At 34.8% G+C, this 17,433-nt stretch overlaps 1 protein-coding gene across 1 annotated transcript; it reads right to left on the bottom strand.

Annotated features, from left to right (window-relative positions):
• Positions 1-1,639: 1,639 nt before the first annotated feature.
• LOC118751912 lies at positions 1,640-13,796 on the bottom strand (the record flags this gene model as incomplete). The annotated part of the gene is made up of 3 exons (XM_036486738.1): positions 1,640-2,642; positions 6,098-6,884; positions 13,697-13,796. Coding segments are annotated over 3 exons (1,714 nt in total), but the record flags the coding sequence as incomplete, so codon positions are not given.
• Positions 13,797-17,433: the final 3,637 nt, after the last annotated feature.

Raw genomic sequence — 17,433 nt, 5'->3', positions numbered from 1 at the left:
ATTTAGCGAATTTCAGTTTATTTTTTATATCCACCATATTCGACCCGTCATCTTAAATTTTTAAAATCTAACTGCAGATTCGTAATCAGCGACTTTTAATATAGTTAAAACCTTGGCATTATTAATTTTCTATGATCGTTTAAGATTAAATTCTTTCTGTGATCAATTTTTCCTGCACCCCTAAACACAAATACACCCCCTGCTTTAAGGGTGCACGCGATCAATTCGGCATAGGGCTCATTCGAAAGGGCACGGTTTAGCCTTTAATTTCTGATATATGCAAAATTAGTACCACGTCAGGGTTCAGCTCTATAATTTTTCGAAAATGGCCAAAAACGCTGTTTTTAGGGGTTTCAACCCCTTTTTTCTCGAAAACGTGACGTGATGGGACATTTTTGACCCCGGATTCGTGTTCAGCACGAAAAATCCGTTCAGAAACACCAGGTCCCGTCTTATTCGCAGAAAAAAAGTTGAAATTTGTAGACCAGTGTAATCATTACGATTATCAATCATTATTTAACAGGTATAGTAATAACTATTCCAAGACAATGCGCATGCTCAGATTGCAACTAACTTTGGTTAATATTCGAATACAAAACGAGCTTCCGTCATCGCTTGTCAAATTTGGTTGGGAGACAAACCGATTTCGACGTTCATTTTCCCAGCTTGTTCCGGCAAACTTAAGCATACAAACTGGCAATGTGCAACGGTTACCACACATTTTTCGACCGATCCAAATCGTAAGTGTTTGTTTTGGTTCGCCTAACATGAGACGTCTGCATGAATCCATTCAAAACGATAACTAATATTCTAATTGAATGAATTCGATCGGCTTTGAATTTTATTGAATTTAAATGAATAGGTTTTGATATGAGTAGCGACACGGGAACGTTCAAACGTTGTAAGGCACACTGAATGAATTTGAATTACATTCAGGGCATTCATATAAACGCGTAACTGCCTCGTAACTGTGTAAACCTCGTAAATAAACCGGTTTTCCGTACAAAATTAAACAATTTTACGAGGTTTACGTGGATATGAGGCGGCTTTTACGCGTTTAGATGAATTGCCCTAATACTTTTTTTTATAAATATGAATATGTTTTAGAGCTTCCCACATACATGCCTACATACATACATACATATGTACATTTTTGTTACATGTAATCAACGTATCAAAAATCGAACCAATAAATATTAATTTGACAAATAGTCAACATGAAATGAGAATTTTAATAAGCTAAAAATATCTCAAAATAGTATGCAAGTATTGATTTAGCAATAAATTCAAAACAAAGTCGACTTCTCTTTGCGCGAATTAAAATTTTCTCTTCATTCCACTATGCCAAAAGAAACCGATTTCAAATGGCGAAAATTTCGAGAATAGTTGAGCACGTTAATTTCTTAAATTTCTTAAAATTTGGCGCGTCTGACCACCCATATACCTTCTGTGAGACTTGTTTATATCGCACATATATTCATACATACAATGTAAATCCGAATTAATCTATAAAAGAACGGGGGGAATAAAAACGCCACCGTGATGTTACGAGTGCTGGATTGGAAAATATTATTTTAAGCAATTGTTTTCTTTCCTTAGTTTTTTTTTTAAATATTTATACAAATTAAACGCTAATAAAAATGTCTAATAGTACAAGCATTGTATAATTCATACACACTTATATATATACATACACAAATGAACTAAAATTGTATGTCTTCCATTTCGTATCTGTTTTGTATAGCTAAGACTTTCGTGAGCATAGTTTCACCAGTTTGCCATAAGTAATTCACGTTTAGTTTATAGGGACACCCCTTACTCTGGATCTATGGAAAACTCGCAGCAACTCGTTATAGGTGTCTCTTGAGGATCAAAATTGCTCGTAATGTTTGAAAATGAATCGTGCTCCAGCTGTACCGCCATTGCCTGTGAACTGTCGGTCGAATTCAGACGAGTGCCTGGCTTCGTATTTTCTGAATGGCTTCTGACGTCGTTCTGATCGTCGGTAACGTCGACGACATTGTCCGTGGCTGCAGATGGCACTGGTGATGTGGATGTAAGTGAAACAACACTTGCTGCTGATATTGGACTTAGACGTGTTCGTGCTGGATGCGTGTGTTGAGATGCGGCAAGCATATTTGGCGACGCTGCAGTTGTCTGCATGGATGCCGACGATGTCGCTTCGGCCACAGTAGTTGAGTTTGGCAAAAGCAAAGGCTGCGACACTACTGACGTGTTTAATATTGCCACCACCACCTCTTGCCCACGCTCAACGATAGTTGGCGATAGTTCTACAAATGATGGTACGTTCGTGTTGATCTGTTCGGCTAAACTGTTCCCCTCTCCCTCTTCACACACCACGCTTGCACTCAAGTTTCTCGCTGGCAAATATTCGCCCTCTAAGTGTTGTTGAGTCGTTTCGGAGTCAACCACATTTTCGAATGTTCCTGTTCCCAATGAATTGTCTGTGTTCGGTTTCTTTTCTTCGTTAAGTACAGGCTCTTTATTGACACCCTGGTTTGATTGGTTTTCTATGGAACTCGAAGGGGTTTTTTCATCATTTTTCGACATTGCTGCGTCGTTATTAATGTTTGCCTCATTTTTGCATGAACTTTCTTCCTCCGGATTTTCACATTTTGGAGCTGAAAACAAATAGAGTTTCGAAAAAAATAAATACACATCCTTAAGGGGTTACAACACAAAATCGTTTTCTTTCTTTTGCTTAAAAAATTCCGCATATGTACTCTGAAGGTTATTTTAAGCAGTTTCCCGTGCCATAACTCAAAGTACTACAGAAGTTACCGCAGTTAGAAGTTAGAGTGGTAGAAAGGCGCTACATTTTTTCCGTTTCTTTTTTCTTCCAGATCTATTGGACCTGTTGGATCTATTGGATGATAACGAATTTTGGATAATAAGGACGTTGAAACTTCGATTGGTTCATAAAAACCATAATAACGAAGGAAACAAAGGCAGCTATTGAAAGAAGACAACCAAAAAAAAATCTTCCGATAGAGGCTATGTTCTATGTGACGTATGTCAAAGTTCCGGTAACGGTGGCGACTTTTATGACTGCTATTTGATAGATGGGTTACATAGCTTGAGAAATAATATGTTTAAATACTCTTTTATTAAAGTTGATACATCTGACTTACGACCGGTTTTATACCACCAATACCCCTATGTGCGGAGATTGCAAACATACTGGCAGTTCCAAATCAGCCATGTCTGTATATTTCTGGTCTGGACCGCTGCGGACATTCAGGCCCAAACCAAAGCGATACCACCTAAAATTTTGGTTTTCAACTTTTAGCTCATTCCACGTTAATCGATACCGAATGAAACGAAAATAAACTAAAGAATATGACTGTATTATTTCTAGTAAGTAAGAGTAAATAAATCTAACTTTCAAGACTGAAAGCCAAAATTCTGAAATTTATCTCAAAATCAGATATTTTCTATTACTTTAGGTTGTACCATTTACAAACCCATATAAGAGGTTAATTTTTTCCCCAAAATTTACAAGACTGATTTTCGTAGTCTATTACCTTTTTTGCATTGTTTAAACCGTCAGTGGAGAGACAAATTCGTTAGCATTGTAACGGCGTAATTTTCAAATTTTTCGGGCAAGTAGTAAATATTTTATTATATATTGAAGCAAATAATATTTTAATGTCACGGCCGTCACAAGATACACAAAATAGTTATTTTTTTTGAAGGAAAACACTTCTTGGACAGTGTAAAAAAGCTGACGAAAGTAACGCTATGACACAGGGAAATATGTGCGAATTGCTTTTAAGTATTTATATGCTTTTATTTTCGAAAAAAGAACCAACCGATTGTGTTGGTCACGCCCGTCACATGTCACACCCGTCACAATTTAAAGTTTGACAAACTTCAATAAATTCGGCCAGGGACTGCTACCGTTACTTATCAGCTAATCTGAAATGTGTCATATACTATATCTGTTTGTGATCAGCGATGATAAAGCTAATCATAAAGATATGTTGCCCGAGCGATGGGAAAACTTAAGCTATACTGTCACGGTTAAAAAGATATCATTACTTCGCTTGTCAGGGCAAAAAAAGTATCTGAAACGGTTTTTCAGTGACTAAAATTCACGTCACAGTGACTAAAATTCAGATAACTCGTTCGGATTAAATTGTTTTAGGAATTTTTATTCCAGGCATTGTGTATATCTCGGAAACCTACTACAAAATACTCGTTTTAAAGAATTTTGTATTACAGTTTAAGAATTAACCCTTAAAATGTGAGTTGAAATGTCACACCCGTCACCGTGGAATGAGCCTTTTGTATTTGTTCTACCCCAAACACATAAGGCTTTATAAGGACCAAAATGTTAAAATTCGATTCATCGCAGAATTTATCCGTTATTCGAAATACAGAGTCCTGATCAAATTTCGCCTTATCGTGCGTTCTATTTTCTGCTGACAAATCCGCACTGTAAAACCACTCCAGTCCAACCCTTTCACCAAGTTTTATACGCGACTTTTAACCTTTCTGCACAAATTGGGTCAAAAAGATCCAATTTTTTTAACTTCCTTTTATTAGCTCGGGATGTAACTATGTAATATTGATGCGCCTAAAAGATGCAGCGATTTCTATTCTCAAGTTACATACCTGATGACAGTACGAATGGCAATTATAATAGGGAGGTTTTAGTTTTTTAAACTATAATCTTATTAAAGAAATCTATCCAGAACTTACCTTAAAAACTTTCGCACTGCGATACAACTTTTTTAATGCCTCTGTTAAGTTTCTACAATGGCTTTCAAGCAAAAAAAAATATTTAAACATTTTTTGTAGATAATTATGTATGTAGTATTTTGCACACATGCAAACAAATTGTGAGTGATTTAGAACCACGAGCATTTGAACTGATAACCTTTCCTGCGTGTACTATTTACATGTTCGAAGATATTTCATTGCAGTAAAAAATAATAAACAAGCCAAGTACATTTGTGGGATATTGCCACTTTGTGTGTTCTCTTTGAGTAGTTCATATTTTATTATAGCGTGCGTAATGTTCAGCAAAATTAGGTCCAAAATGGTCGAAAATAACTATTGGCAGAAAGAAAAGCAATGAACTCTGAATTTTTTCAGTTATAAATATGAAATGAAGTTTCTTTTGCTTATTACTGTATGTATTTTTCTATTGGGTCATTTCGATCCACAATTTGTAAACATGGGTGGTGGGTCTGAATTTGTGTACAAGGGTTAAAATAACTGAGAACAATTTCTCGTTGATTGTTAGCAAAACAAATTTTTCTACGCGCTTTTCTCACCAAATTCAGCAAAACAATATTTGAACGTATTAAAAATATAATGACTAAACCATAGAGAGAGAAAACAAACAGTTGCATCACAAGATAAAGGATAATTGCACAGCTGGAAATTATTTGGCTGAAATAAACTGTGTGGCATTGTGTTTGATAACGTTTTAAGATTTCAATTGTTTTAAAATATTATTATTTTACTAATGATGTCAAATTGATTTGGTATGTTATTTCTTAGGCTAAAAAACCAGCGTTTAAATAAATTTGATATTTTTCTTAATTTAGTTTTCATGGGTGGCTAAAAGTTTTGATAGCTGCTGATTGAAATAAGCTGTGAGCCACTGTATGTGTCAGAAGCAAAATTTTTTTTTACCAAATTTTCCGACCGTCCGGATGGTGTAATCCCTTAATCTAACAATTGTGAATTGAATAAATTAAATACTATATACTAAGCTAAATATGGTTATTGTACTAATGTAGTTTTTTTGGACAGCGAATAAGGTATTTTAGCGTCCACAAACGAGTGGCCCTGTACACAGAACATTTATTGGCTATACGAAGGATAGGGATTAGATCCCTAACCTAAACACTGCGAGTTACAAAATTGGGAACACTTATTCGCCTCTTACAGATCTATTCAGCACGTTACCGAAGATTTTGTAACTGGAAAATTGTATTACCAAAATATTTTTGCTACATAGTTCTTTCACCAGTGTGTATTTCGAACACCTCATAGATGTTGCAAAAAAAAAAAAAAACAAATGGAAAAAAAATATTAAAAAATTAAGTTCTAATGTATTCACCTGTTATTGTTGTTGATACCGGCTGTAGTTCTGCGGCAGTATTTGGCATAGCTTCTGTTGTCCGCGCGTCATTCAACGAAGAAGTTGCCACTGATGGGGGGGTTTGTGCAACATTTTCAGCGCCAGTTGCCGACCTCGTGTCTACATCGTCTGTGGCTGGCGGATTAAAAGAGATTGTTATGCCAATGGTTTGGCCGCTGCCACTACTGGTGTTGCTTCCCATTGCCATTGCCATTGCATTTGTTGAGCCATCTGCGTCTGCCACCTGTGTTATGGTAATATTGCCATCTATCGTTGTACCGCCGGTGCCACTTCCACTTCCAGCACCATCACCCGTTGCTGCTTCGCCTGCTGCTGAGGCGGCGGCTGCATCCAAATTGGCTGGATTTATTTGAATGGAACGCAAATTGATGCGTTGCAAATTGGCGATTTGTACGCGGACACGTGGCGCTCCCATCCAGCCACGTTGTAGAAGCGTGCGCCGCAAAGTGTCCACAGCTCCGACGCGTCGCTGCAGCAAGCCACCAACGAATGGTATTTGTCGCTGATTTCGTAGAGCATCAATGAGCTGCTGTTCTTGTTGTTGCTGCTGTTGCTGACGAGCCGGGCGACGAAATAGTCGACCCATTATAATTGCAGCTGGCCGCCCCTGGCCCTGCAGCTGCTGCTGCTGCCTCTGTTGGGGGCCATTCCCTGCCACATTCTGATTGTTTGTTATGATAAGTATTTGCGCTTGTTGAATAATGACAGGCAGCTCGTAACGATGGAAAAAGTAAAACATGGAGTGCTGCATGGAGTGTTGGGGAAGAGAGAAAGAGAGAGAATATGGACAATCAGATTGCGGGATATGGCATGGTTTACACGTGATATGTATCAAAAGCAGTCATAACTGCGCAGTTGGCACTCTTATAACTCATCGCCGCTATAACTACCTCGGCACTGGAAGTCTTCATGCCAGTCCATGGTATGCAATTTTTTTTTAAATTCCCTTAAATGTATTTTTAATAAGCTACATACATACATAAGGTGCATTCTTTTACAATCGAGCTACAAAAGAACACTCGCTAAAATAACGAAATACATGCAAAGCAACAACACAAACTCGGCTATTTATTCGAGTTCAGCCAGCTCGGTTAAAAAAAAAAAACGCGACCTTAAGGCCAGTGTAGCTAAGTGAAAAACTGCTTTATTGTGAATTTTTAATGGAAAAGTGATTGTGGAAATTTTTGCTCCCTTATATACACTGCCGGAACAAAGTATTGGCACAGCAAATTTTTTCACAATATATGCAACAATTTTTATTCTAATATTTTTCCGCCAATTTTTTTATAAAGGTATGGTTCATTCAACAACAAAAAACCTAAAAATATAATTCCTAAACTTTGTGCAAAACTCGCGAAAATTCAGCAAATTTTCATCAAAATTTTCAACTTTTTTGTCAGATCAGATAGATCTTTTTTGAGTATGCAGTTTTGCAGGCCATTAAATTCTAGTTAAAAAATGCAAGTTCGGAGTTAGTCAAAAATCGCGTTGATTTTTGAGAATTTTTTTTTTGTTGAAGGTGTTTTGCATTTTTTCCATATAAAGTATTTTCGAAAAAAAAAATTGAATGGAAGAGACTGCGTGAAAAAAATTGCCAAAAATCAACGGTAACTTGCACTTTATTATTATAAAATTGATTGTTCGTTCATTTTACTTTTCATCCTTTGAATGAGCTTATTGGCAAAGAAATAAAAAGGGTGAGAAAATACTTTTCCAATGATACCTCACAAGTCTAAATCAGAAGAGTTTATGTTCAGTTATTCAAGTTTTTCTTATACCAATCTTTGAAAAAAGTTAAAAAACAGCATCAAAAATCTCATCTTACGATTCCGTTCAAAATTTTTATTTTTTATTTAATATTTTTATGTAAACTTTTTAAGCTTAAACGGTTTTGTCATTTGAGGGGATTTTTTCAAAAAAAAATCTTTAAGAAACTATTTTTATTCATAAAAAACTCCATTTTTGGAGGTTTTTTCAAATCGGTCCAGCTCGCTTAAATCTTAAGATTTTTCCGAAATGTTTTGGTGGACGTCTTAAAATATAATAGATTTTATAATTCCAATGGAAAACCAGTACCGATTTTTTTTATATGGGGAGTGATGCAGCTTAATATATATGTAAGGAAAAAATTTTAGCTCCCATTTTTAGCCACAACGACTTTTTTAAGCTTTTTTTACATAAAGCGAAAATACATATATAAATAAACTTTTTTCCAAAAGAAAATATTTTATGTTACTACTCAAAACGATATCTATGTACTTTTAATTAAAAGAAAAGTTTTTCAAAATTCGATTTTGTGTGGGATTGAAAATGAGAACGTGTGAGCTAGGGCCAATTTCAATTTCAGAAAATTTAAATGGCTCTTAAGTTCCATTCTGGATTGTTATTTAAATGCCATTTAGCTTTCGTTGGGTTTCAGATCAACTTTCTTTAAATGTGCCAAACAAGTGGCAGCACTGTTGCTTGTTCCTTGAAATTGTTGTCGCATTAGTTTGTTTGTTTACAGTTTTGTGCTGAACATCTGATTGTTGTCGAGAACATTATCGAAAACCTACCAGAAAATCGAAAAATATACGTTTTTTGTGAAATCGGCAATTGCCATGATTTTAAACTTCACGGATTCTAACAATGGAACACCCCTCTAAAATAGTCTCATCGGAAATTAGATCGTTCCAGACCGATTCAGTTGAATCTGGTTCAAGGACACCACGAGTTATGAGTTGGTAGCTTTCTTGACAATTTTTTTTTTAACTTTTAATTATTCTTTTTGGTATAGAACAATTCTAGGGGGTGAGAGCATCAAAATTCCGAATTCACATGCATTTTGGACCACCCTAATGTACATATGGGTCAAAATCATGGATCCTTTCAGTTGCAAGTAGATTGTAGGTGCAAAATTGCAGTCAGTTTACAATTTGATCTCATTTTGCCGATTGATATAATTTGCAGTCCACGACAGATTTAATAGGCTAACTCAAATGCATTTTTATTTTTATTTTATTTCATCCGAAATAGCCGATAAGTCGTTCCGGGATTACTATTTATTCGATTACTATTTTCCTTTCTGGGCGCCTTCTCTATCGTGTACTGGGACCCACTGCAAGGAGGGGCTCCAGTCCTATCGGTGTCGACACAGCAGACGACAGTCTGGCTAGCTGATCAGCTTCTTCATTTCCTTCGACTCCCGTATGCCCTGGTGGTACCCATCTTAGATGGATGGTATCTATTGTTCGCAGCAAGGGCATTCGGTTTCTCGATGCACTACAGGGCCAAAGAGGATTTCACCTCGAAGCATGATACAAAACGAAGGAAGGCCGTTTAAATTTGATTGTAGTAGTTAGTTAGTGCATTTGATGCCACGAGTATGGTCATTAATGACTACATAATTTTTGAATTTTTGAATTTTGGATTTTGTTTGCGAGTGTTGCAACGCCTTTGGCAATAAAAACTTGCGCTTCAACAGAGCAGACATTTTTTATTTGCAATAGCCAACTTTATTGCAATTGGTCTTTAACAACGTGCAGGCTCCGAATAAAATCGATAGCCAGCCACGTGAGCGAGCGCCAGCGCACCTGCACCGTTATCCACAATGACATCAACCAACCAACTAATAACCAATGTGGATACAAGAGTACTTACATACGCGTGTATACATGTATGTATGTGTATGTACTTATGTATGTATGTTATATAGATAGTACATACCTAGAGGAATGCACGTGACCGACACAGTTACGGTGGCACACTGTTCTAGCCAAATGCTGATGCCAAATTAATTTTAGCATAAAATTTACGGGAATACTAGATACATAACTGTGCAATGCGAAATTTGATGCAAACACCTTTTTGCATACACAAAATATTTGATCACAAAGCGGCAAGGTGCAAGGTATCATAAAAAAGCTTAAACACTTAAAGAGACGAAATATAGAAATTGGAATATTTCCCCCATATATTTTTCGCTATTTTTCTGCAATTTCGCCAATTTCTTTAAATTTTCTTGCCGTACACTTCCTGACGGGTAACAAACCACAAACAAAAATATTTTATTACTTAGTGGACTTTTTTCGCTCACATTTTTTAACCTGGCTAAAAAAAAAAGATTTTGTTAGTTTAAGGGCCGATTTCATAATAAAGTTAAAGAATATTTTAAAATTTAAAGAATGCTTTATTTTGCTGATCGCGGTCATAAAGCCACTTTAAAGATAACGGTGCCCATAAAGGCTTTTTAGTTAAATAACCAAAATGGAAATTTGACTGACGTATAACGGTAAGAAAACAAAAGTATGTAATTTTCGTAGTATAATTACATATTTAACACAATCAGCTAATGCAATTTTACTTAGATCAGCATAACCAACTTTGTTATTTCCATTTAAATGAACATTTTGTTATAATTCAGTTGCCATTGCATTATTAAAAACACTTCTTGTTTAAAGTATATTCAAATGACACTTTAACCAAAAGGAAACTTTTGCAAAAAGAACTTAAAAGTGTTTCATTATGAAAGAATTTTAAAACATTAAAAAACAAAGCAACTGCTACGGGGATCATTAAAATGGAGTGGCTTGAGAGCGAAGCGAATAAAGCTTCGTTGCACTCTTTCAAGTCTAGAGCAATGAGTTGAGTAAATTGGTTTCCCGACTAAAGAGGCGTATTCCAGCTTTGAATGAGCTAGAGAGTTATGTTTACAGAATTTTTTGGGCGTAGGGATCTTTGAAATCTCTACCGTGGCGCCGCAGAAAAGCAAGGTTAGAGTAAGCTTTAGGAATGGTATAGCTAATGTGGTTAATGAAGGTAAATCCCGAACTAAAAATTATTCCTAGGTCCTTAAAGATGCTCGTAAACGATGAGAGTAAATAGGAAAATGAATAGGAATTCACTCTCATTCTCCCCGTCTAACAAGTAATGAGAGTGGGTATCACGGTGTCCAGATTGTTTTTAAAAAAAAGCGCAATTGTTAAATCAAATCTTTTATTTTAAAAATGAGTTCTTGTTATAATATAGTTTTTAAAACTAAAAACGAATATAACACCTTCTGAGGGTAATAAAAAATAATATAATAGTGATGTACAGACAATTTTCTTTAAAAATACGCATACTTTTTAAAAATATTTGTTTCAACACACTTCTCAACAGGACTACGCAATTATTAAATTTATTATAATTCATATTAATTGATTAATCGCACAATCCGCTTTTAAGAGGTCGGCACTAAAACTTAAATAAAAACCTATAAGACGAGATGAGCTATTTCCACAATTTCTTCAAAATCGCCTAGTGTCTGAATCATTTACATTTCTGTTGTTGTCACATATTGAGCTATTCAACCTTCATAACAGACCGTTTGATATTGGAAATGTTTTGCAGCAGAAACTATTAGCCTTCATATAACAATTTATTCGAACTATTGAATTAAGGCTTTTCAACCTCATCCTATTTCGAATCTTAGTTTTTGTTGAATTCGTTACGGAAAATACGCGCTCAACAAAGCAGGTGAGTGCGACAAGGATAATAATATGAATTTACTTATATTTCCAAAGATTTTATTGCCTGTTAGGGTTTTCACTCCGCAATCAATTATCCAAAATTATTCAGAGTCGGATGGAATGGTTCTGAGAAAAGTTATTCCATGGGAAAGTTAAAAGATTTAAACTGCTTTTCTTTCCTTCAAAGTCAATAGTGAATAGTGGCAGGTCCTGAAACTCGCCCTCTTGTGATTCACACACTTTTCGGGTGACAAAATCAGAGCTTTTTTAAATGTATTTAATTGACTAGGTAATCGTTTCAAAAGTTCTTGGATAAGGGTGATTAAACATTTTTGACAGTCTAAAAGACGCAGTTCATTAGCCTCTTCTGTAAAATTATCGTGGAAAACTAAGTTTTTTATATACATATTTAAAATTGGAAAAAATTTATTTGAAGGGTAAAAATCGCCAAAAATCGCCTATGGCGATTTCCTAAATTTTTACGCGCGAATATCCAAGAAAAATCGCCATATCTGGACACTCTGATCGCTATTCGTTCTTAACGTGGAGTTCTCATAAGTTCTCAGCACTGGAATATTCTCACCCATGTAACAAGTGTTTTTGACAGTTTTCGTACACTCTCACTCATATTCTCAGCTCTCATATGGGTATTTCCATACGTCGCATACGTCGCAGTCGTACGTTTCAATGCGATACAAAAAAGGAATACAATTTGTTTTCTTTCACTTTTTTGGGCCATTGTATAGCACATAATTAGCTCTATATTTAACCGAAAAATGAAAACAATGGTCCTGAAATATAAGCATTTAAGGAGAGTGTCGTTACGTGGCAAAAAATGGAAGTAGATTTTTTCTTTTCTTACAAAATCGCAAAACTCTGCGAATTGTGGACGGCTATTTTCATGAAACTTATTTTAATATGATTTGGAGCAATTCTAGTTGTTTTTAGAGTTTTTTGAATTAATGCAACTTGTTTCAATTTTCTTTTACAACCACAAGTGTGAAACGTCACGTGACATAAATTTCCATCGTTATATTTTTGTTAATATTGCTTTCTATTTTGACTTCAGCGCCAATTCAGGGTGAATTTGTTGGAAATCTATGACTTATTATGTTTCAACTACATACGCCAAATTCGAACGAAATTGGACCATAAATACGATTTTTCGAAATATCTCAACCTGGGCGCCATCTAGGAAGACCATTTTACGCAAACTCGATTCTACTTACATAGCCAGTATATATTTTGAAAAGCAGACACAAATCGGCCCGTAAATACGTTAGATATAAGATTTTTATTTTTGTTTGTCGTGGTGGACCTTCCGATGGAAACACCCATATGCTACGCGTTACATGTTTGTGCAAATTTTCGGAAGATATTTTGTTTTTTCGTTCATTCCGCGAGATACTTAAATTTTTCGCATAGTACAAATTTTGATACTTTTAAAATTGGATCGAAAATATTGAATCGAAAGAAAACTGCTTTAAACGAGCTGTCGTATTAAAAAATAAATGATATTAAAAATAAAATGTTATTTATTCATGAAAAAAAAAAACAATTTTTTTGACCACATACATATGTAAATCTTAATATTTCTCCCTGATATTTTGGTGGAAGTCTTAAAATATAATAGATTTTATGATTTCAGTGGAAAAACAGTACCATTTTTTTTTTTTTTTTTATATGGCGAGTGATGCAGTCTAATGTACATATGTACATATGTATGTACAAAATACTCGTATGCGACTTTTTCATGGCTGCGAGAAAATTTAAAAATCGCAGATCAAATTTTTCATAAACCGATCTCGGGCTCAAATATAATCAATCATTAACAACAAACATATCGAGCACTAACCGCCAAAATAACGTAAGCGACATTTTTTCAAAATTTTCTTTTTGATGCAGAAATATTCCTAGAGCATCAAGATGCATTTCTGCGTCAAAAATTAAATTTTGAAAAATATGTCGCTTACGTTATTTTGGCGGTTAGGGCTCGATATGTATATCAGCTCATTGCGATTCATAGATATACATACATAAATATATGTATAAGTGTAACGGTACTTACCTGTATGAATAACCAAGAGGATACTAATGCCAAACTTCGGTTTTGTCCACTGAAGCGGTAATGATAAGCGTAGAATGCAAAATGGTACAAATAAAAGAATCTGAAAAGAAAAATCAAAAAATACATAAATATGTAAATGTAGGAAATGGTAACGACGATTACAATAAGGCCGAAAATCGTGAAACTACGTTAATAGTTTTTCTCTCTGACGCCAAGATTTTTCTTAAAAGGACTTTGAAATTTTAAGGACATGATTAATTAATTTTTATTTTTTTTTTTATTTGGTACAATTCTATTAGAAAATTCGGTAGAATCAAAAATTTGTTGGTGCATAAGGACGGAAAAAAGTCCATTTAAAATTTTATTCTTGAATATCCTTGAATATTTGCAATAAAGTTAGAAAAAAAAAAATATGTTAAGGACTAATAAACACACGAGCACATTCTCGAATTTTACCCTTGCAACTTTGTTAGCTAAAAAAAAAATTTATTAATTAAAAGGACTTTTTCAATAGCTATTCCTCATTGTGAAACAAAAAGCTTATTTTTTTCAAAATCTATAGAATGTTCTCTTTCATTTGGTATCCATATCATATGTATATATGTATGTATAACACATTGCACTGATTTTTAATAAATAATTTTTTTGATGAATTAAAGTCTTTTGAAAAAATCCTGACATCAGAGAGAAGAAAAGTAAAAACGCGGTTCATAGCTTCGTGAGTGTATTGATTGTTTCTTATATTTTGAAATTTTGCAGTTTTTGTCGCACGGTTTAATTAAACATATCCGAATCATATAAATTTGTTTGCCTAATATTATTTCTGCAACTTTCTCACTTTTGAGCTGATTTTGGACTTCTAGATAGGAAATTTAAATGGAAAGCAGACATTATAGTTAACTAATTGGAAAAGTTTCGCTTTATGGGATTGGGAATAAAACAACCTATTTTTTCTATATTTCACGTACTTTCATACCTGCCCGGGTGTGCGCGGCCTGGCCTCTAAGTCTTATCCGATCGCCACCAAATTTTATATTGGAACCATTAAGGCTAAAAGGCGGTTTGAAATTCATTTTAGGGCAATATAATATAGTGATAAACAAAATTACATAAATATTTAAATTTTGTGGGAAAACACAATCAAAGTTTGATCAATTCATACAGACTGATGAAAGACACATATCTTCGCCATCTTTGTGAAGTTTATTGGTCATATCTTCTAGGTTGAACCTACTGGCATCCCACGCAAGCAGAATGGGCATTAGTAACAGTGACGCATGCAGGAAGTGCAGGGAGGAAGGCATGAGTGAGACGTTAGAACACCTCCTCTGTTTCTGTCCGGCCTTAGCTAGAAATCGTCTTAGTTATCTCGGAGCTTCGCAGTTTAAAGGACTAGAGGAGGTTTCAAAACTGGATATTAAGGCACTCTTGAACTTCGCAAAAAGCGTTGACGTCCTATACGACGACTACTTTAGACCGCAGTAAAACGGACCTCCATCTGGCACTACAAAGGACCAACGGGTCTATGTAAGGCGCAACAGCCGGCCAGTGTAACCTAACCTAACCTTCTAGGTTGAACATATTCTCCTTATTAAGCGTATTAATTGTATGATGAAATCTCCAAAACCGTAATTTTTGAATTACAACTCTACATTATTAAACAATAATAACAATAATAACAATTAATACAAATTTAGGCATTTTATTTCCCCATGGACCGATGGACCGTTGAGGTATTACGATAAGGAAAGGTCGCCAGTTGGAAAAGAAAAAATTTTATTTGAATATTGAAATTGTACAACATGGAAAAAAGTATGACCAAAAAAATTTATTCGGCGAAGTCCTTAATTTTCTAGCTATTAGCCTTTATTGGTATTTCTGTTTGGAATCTGTTGTCATGAGAAAGTAAAAAAAACGACTATGGAGCTTAATTGAAATATTAGCCTTACTTTTGTTGTTTAATACGTATACGTATACATACGTATGTGTTTGCGTCGATGTCGGCCAAGTGAATAATTACAAATGTATAAGTACATATGTATGTATGTATGTATGTGGTTACAATTTTTTTTCTGCTACTACGTATGTATATACATATATATGTATATATAAAAATAGCGTCTATATAAAGAGGGGAGAATGGGTAAAGTGTACGCAATCGTAGAAATTCTAATTATACTATACATACATACATACATACATACATACATACATACATACATATGGATATTTGCATACGATTCCAATTCCTTTTTCACTAAATTGCATCTCAAGGGTATATAGGTTGGACATCCGATACCAACCATCATTGCACAACGTTCCCTCTATCCCTGCTGCCAGGCGCACAACCACTAAAATTTAAACGAATTATGGCGGATCATCTTTGACGCACTCGCGCAAATATCAATAAGAGTGACACGTTGGCTGACTGACTGTTTGCTTACCACTTTCTCCCCAGTATGTGTATATGCTTAAGTGCTTGTACGCAATACACTTTACCGAAATGATTTCATAATGGCTCCACAGGCTATGTATGTACGTACATACATACAGTATTGGCCAATACAATAGCACCCCCCTTTCAAAGCGATATTGTTTGCCACTTATGTTTAATTATTTGTTTTTAAGAATTTTCAATTAAAATACAGTTCATTCTCTAACAAAACCCATATAAACCAATGTTTTAAACTTTTTAAAAGACCGCAAAAAAGTGCAACAAACTTTCCCTTAAATTTCAAACTTTTTTCTCAGAAGCTCTAGAATTTTTTTGAGTACACACAAGTCGCTAAAGATTACCGTTGATTTTTTAGAATTTTTTTTGTCTCATTTGCTTCCATATAACGACTAAACACAATTTATTTTTATATGGCAGAAACCCGCAACATCCTCGGCGAAAAAAATTCTAAAAAATCAACGGTAATTTTTAGCCACTTGAAACTAGCACATTATTTGACTAAAATTGAATGGGCTATAAAACTGTGTATTCAAAAAAATTCTACCGCTTCTGAGAAAAAAGTTTGAAATTTGGGTGAAAATTTGTTGCCCTTTTTTGCGGTCTTTTAAAAAGTTTTAAACTTGAGTTTATGTGAGTTTTGTGAGAGAATGAACTGTATTTTAATTGAAAATTCTTAAAAACAAATAATTAAACATAAGTGGCAAACAATATCGCTTTGAAAGGGGGGTGCTATTGTATTGGCCAATACTGTATGTTTAGATATACATATGTACTGTTCTATGTGCCATAGGCAAAACAATGATTATTTTTTCCAATAACATTCAACCAAATGAAATGGGTCATTCAACAGGTCGTAGAAGCCACAAAAACAACACCCAACAATAAAGGCAAAAAAACAAACAAACAAACACACCCAAATGGTAGGAATCAAAAGAGCTAACCCACCCCTCGCCCCCTCCACCCCCCTCAAATATTCGATGCCATTTGGTAATCCACAGGAAAAACAGAACAAGGAATTTCTGTGCTGTCAGGTATATAAGTAATAACTACATTTTTGATATTTTTTAGTTTTGTTAGCCTAACTGCCTTTTTATGTAACACGAAGGATTTGTCGTCTACGCCTTGCTTTTCATCTTTTACGTTGCAATCGTCTCGGTTGCGTTTAAACCGGCTAGAATGATGCCGCAGGACTAATTTTTGCAGCATTCCTCCGCAGACGAAGGCTGTAAATACTATTTTTTTTTTTGTGAAAGCGCATTTACTGAGATGAAGAAATAATACC

Source organism: Rhagoletis pomonella, unplaced genomic scaffold, assembly GCF_013731165.1.
Source record: "Rhagoletis pomonella isolate Grant_MI unplaced genomic scaffold, Rhpom_1.0 Rhpom_scaffold_01080, whole genome shotgun sequence".
NCBI classification, from domain to species: Eukaryota; Metazoa; Arthropoda; class Insecta; order Diptera; family Tephritidae; genus Rhagoletis; species Rhagoletis pomonella.
This window is presented reverse-complemented; position numbering and strand designations above follow the sequence as displayed.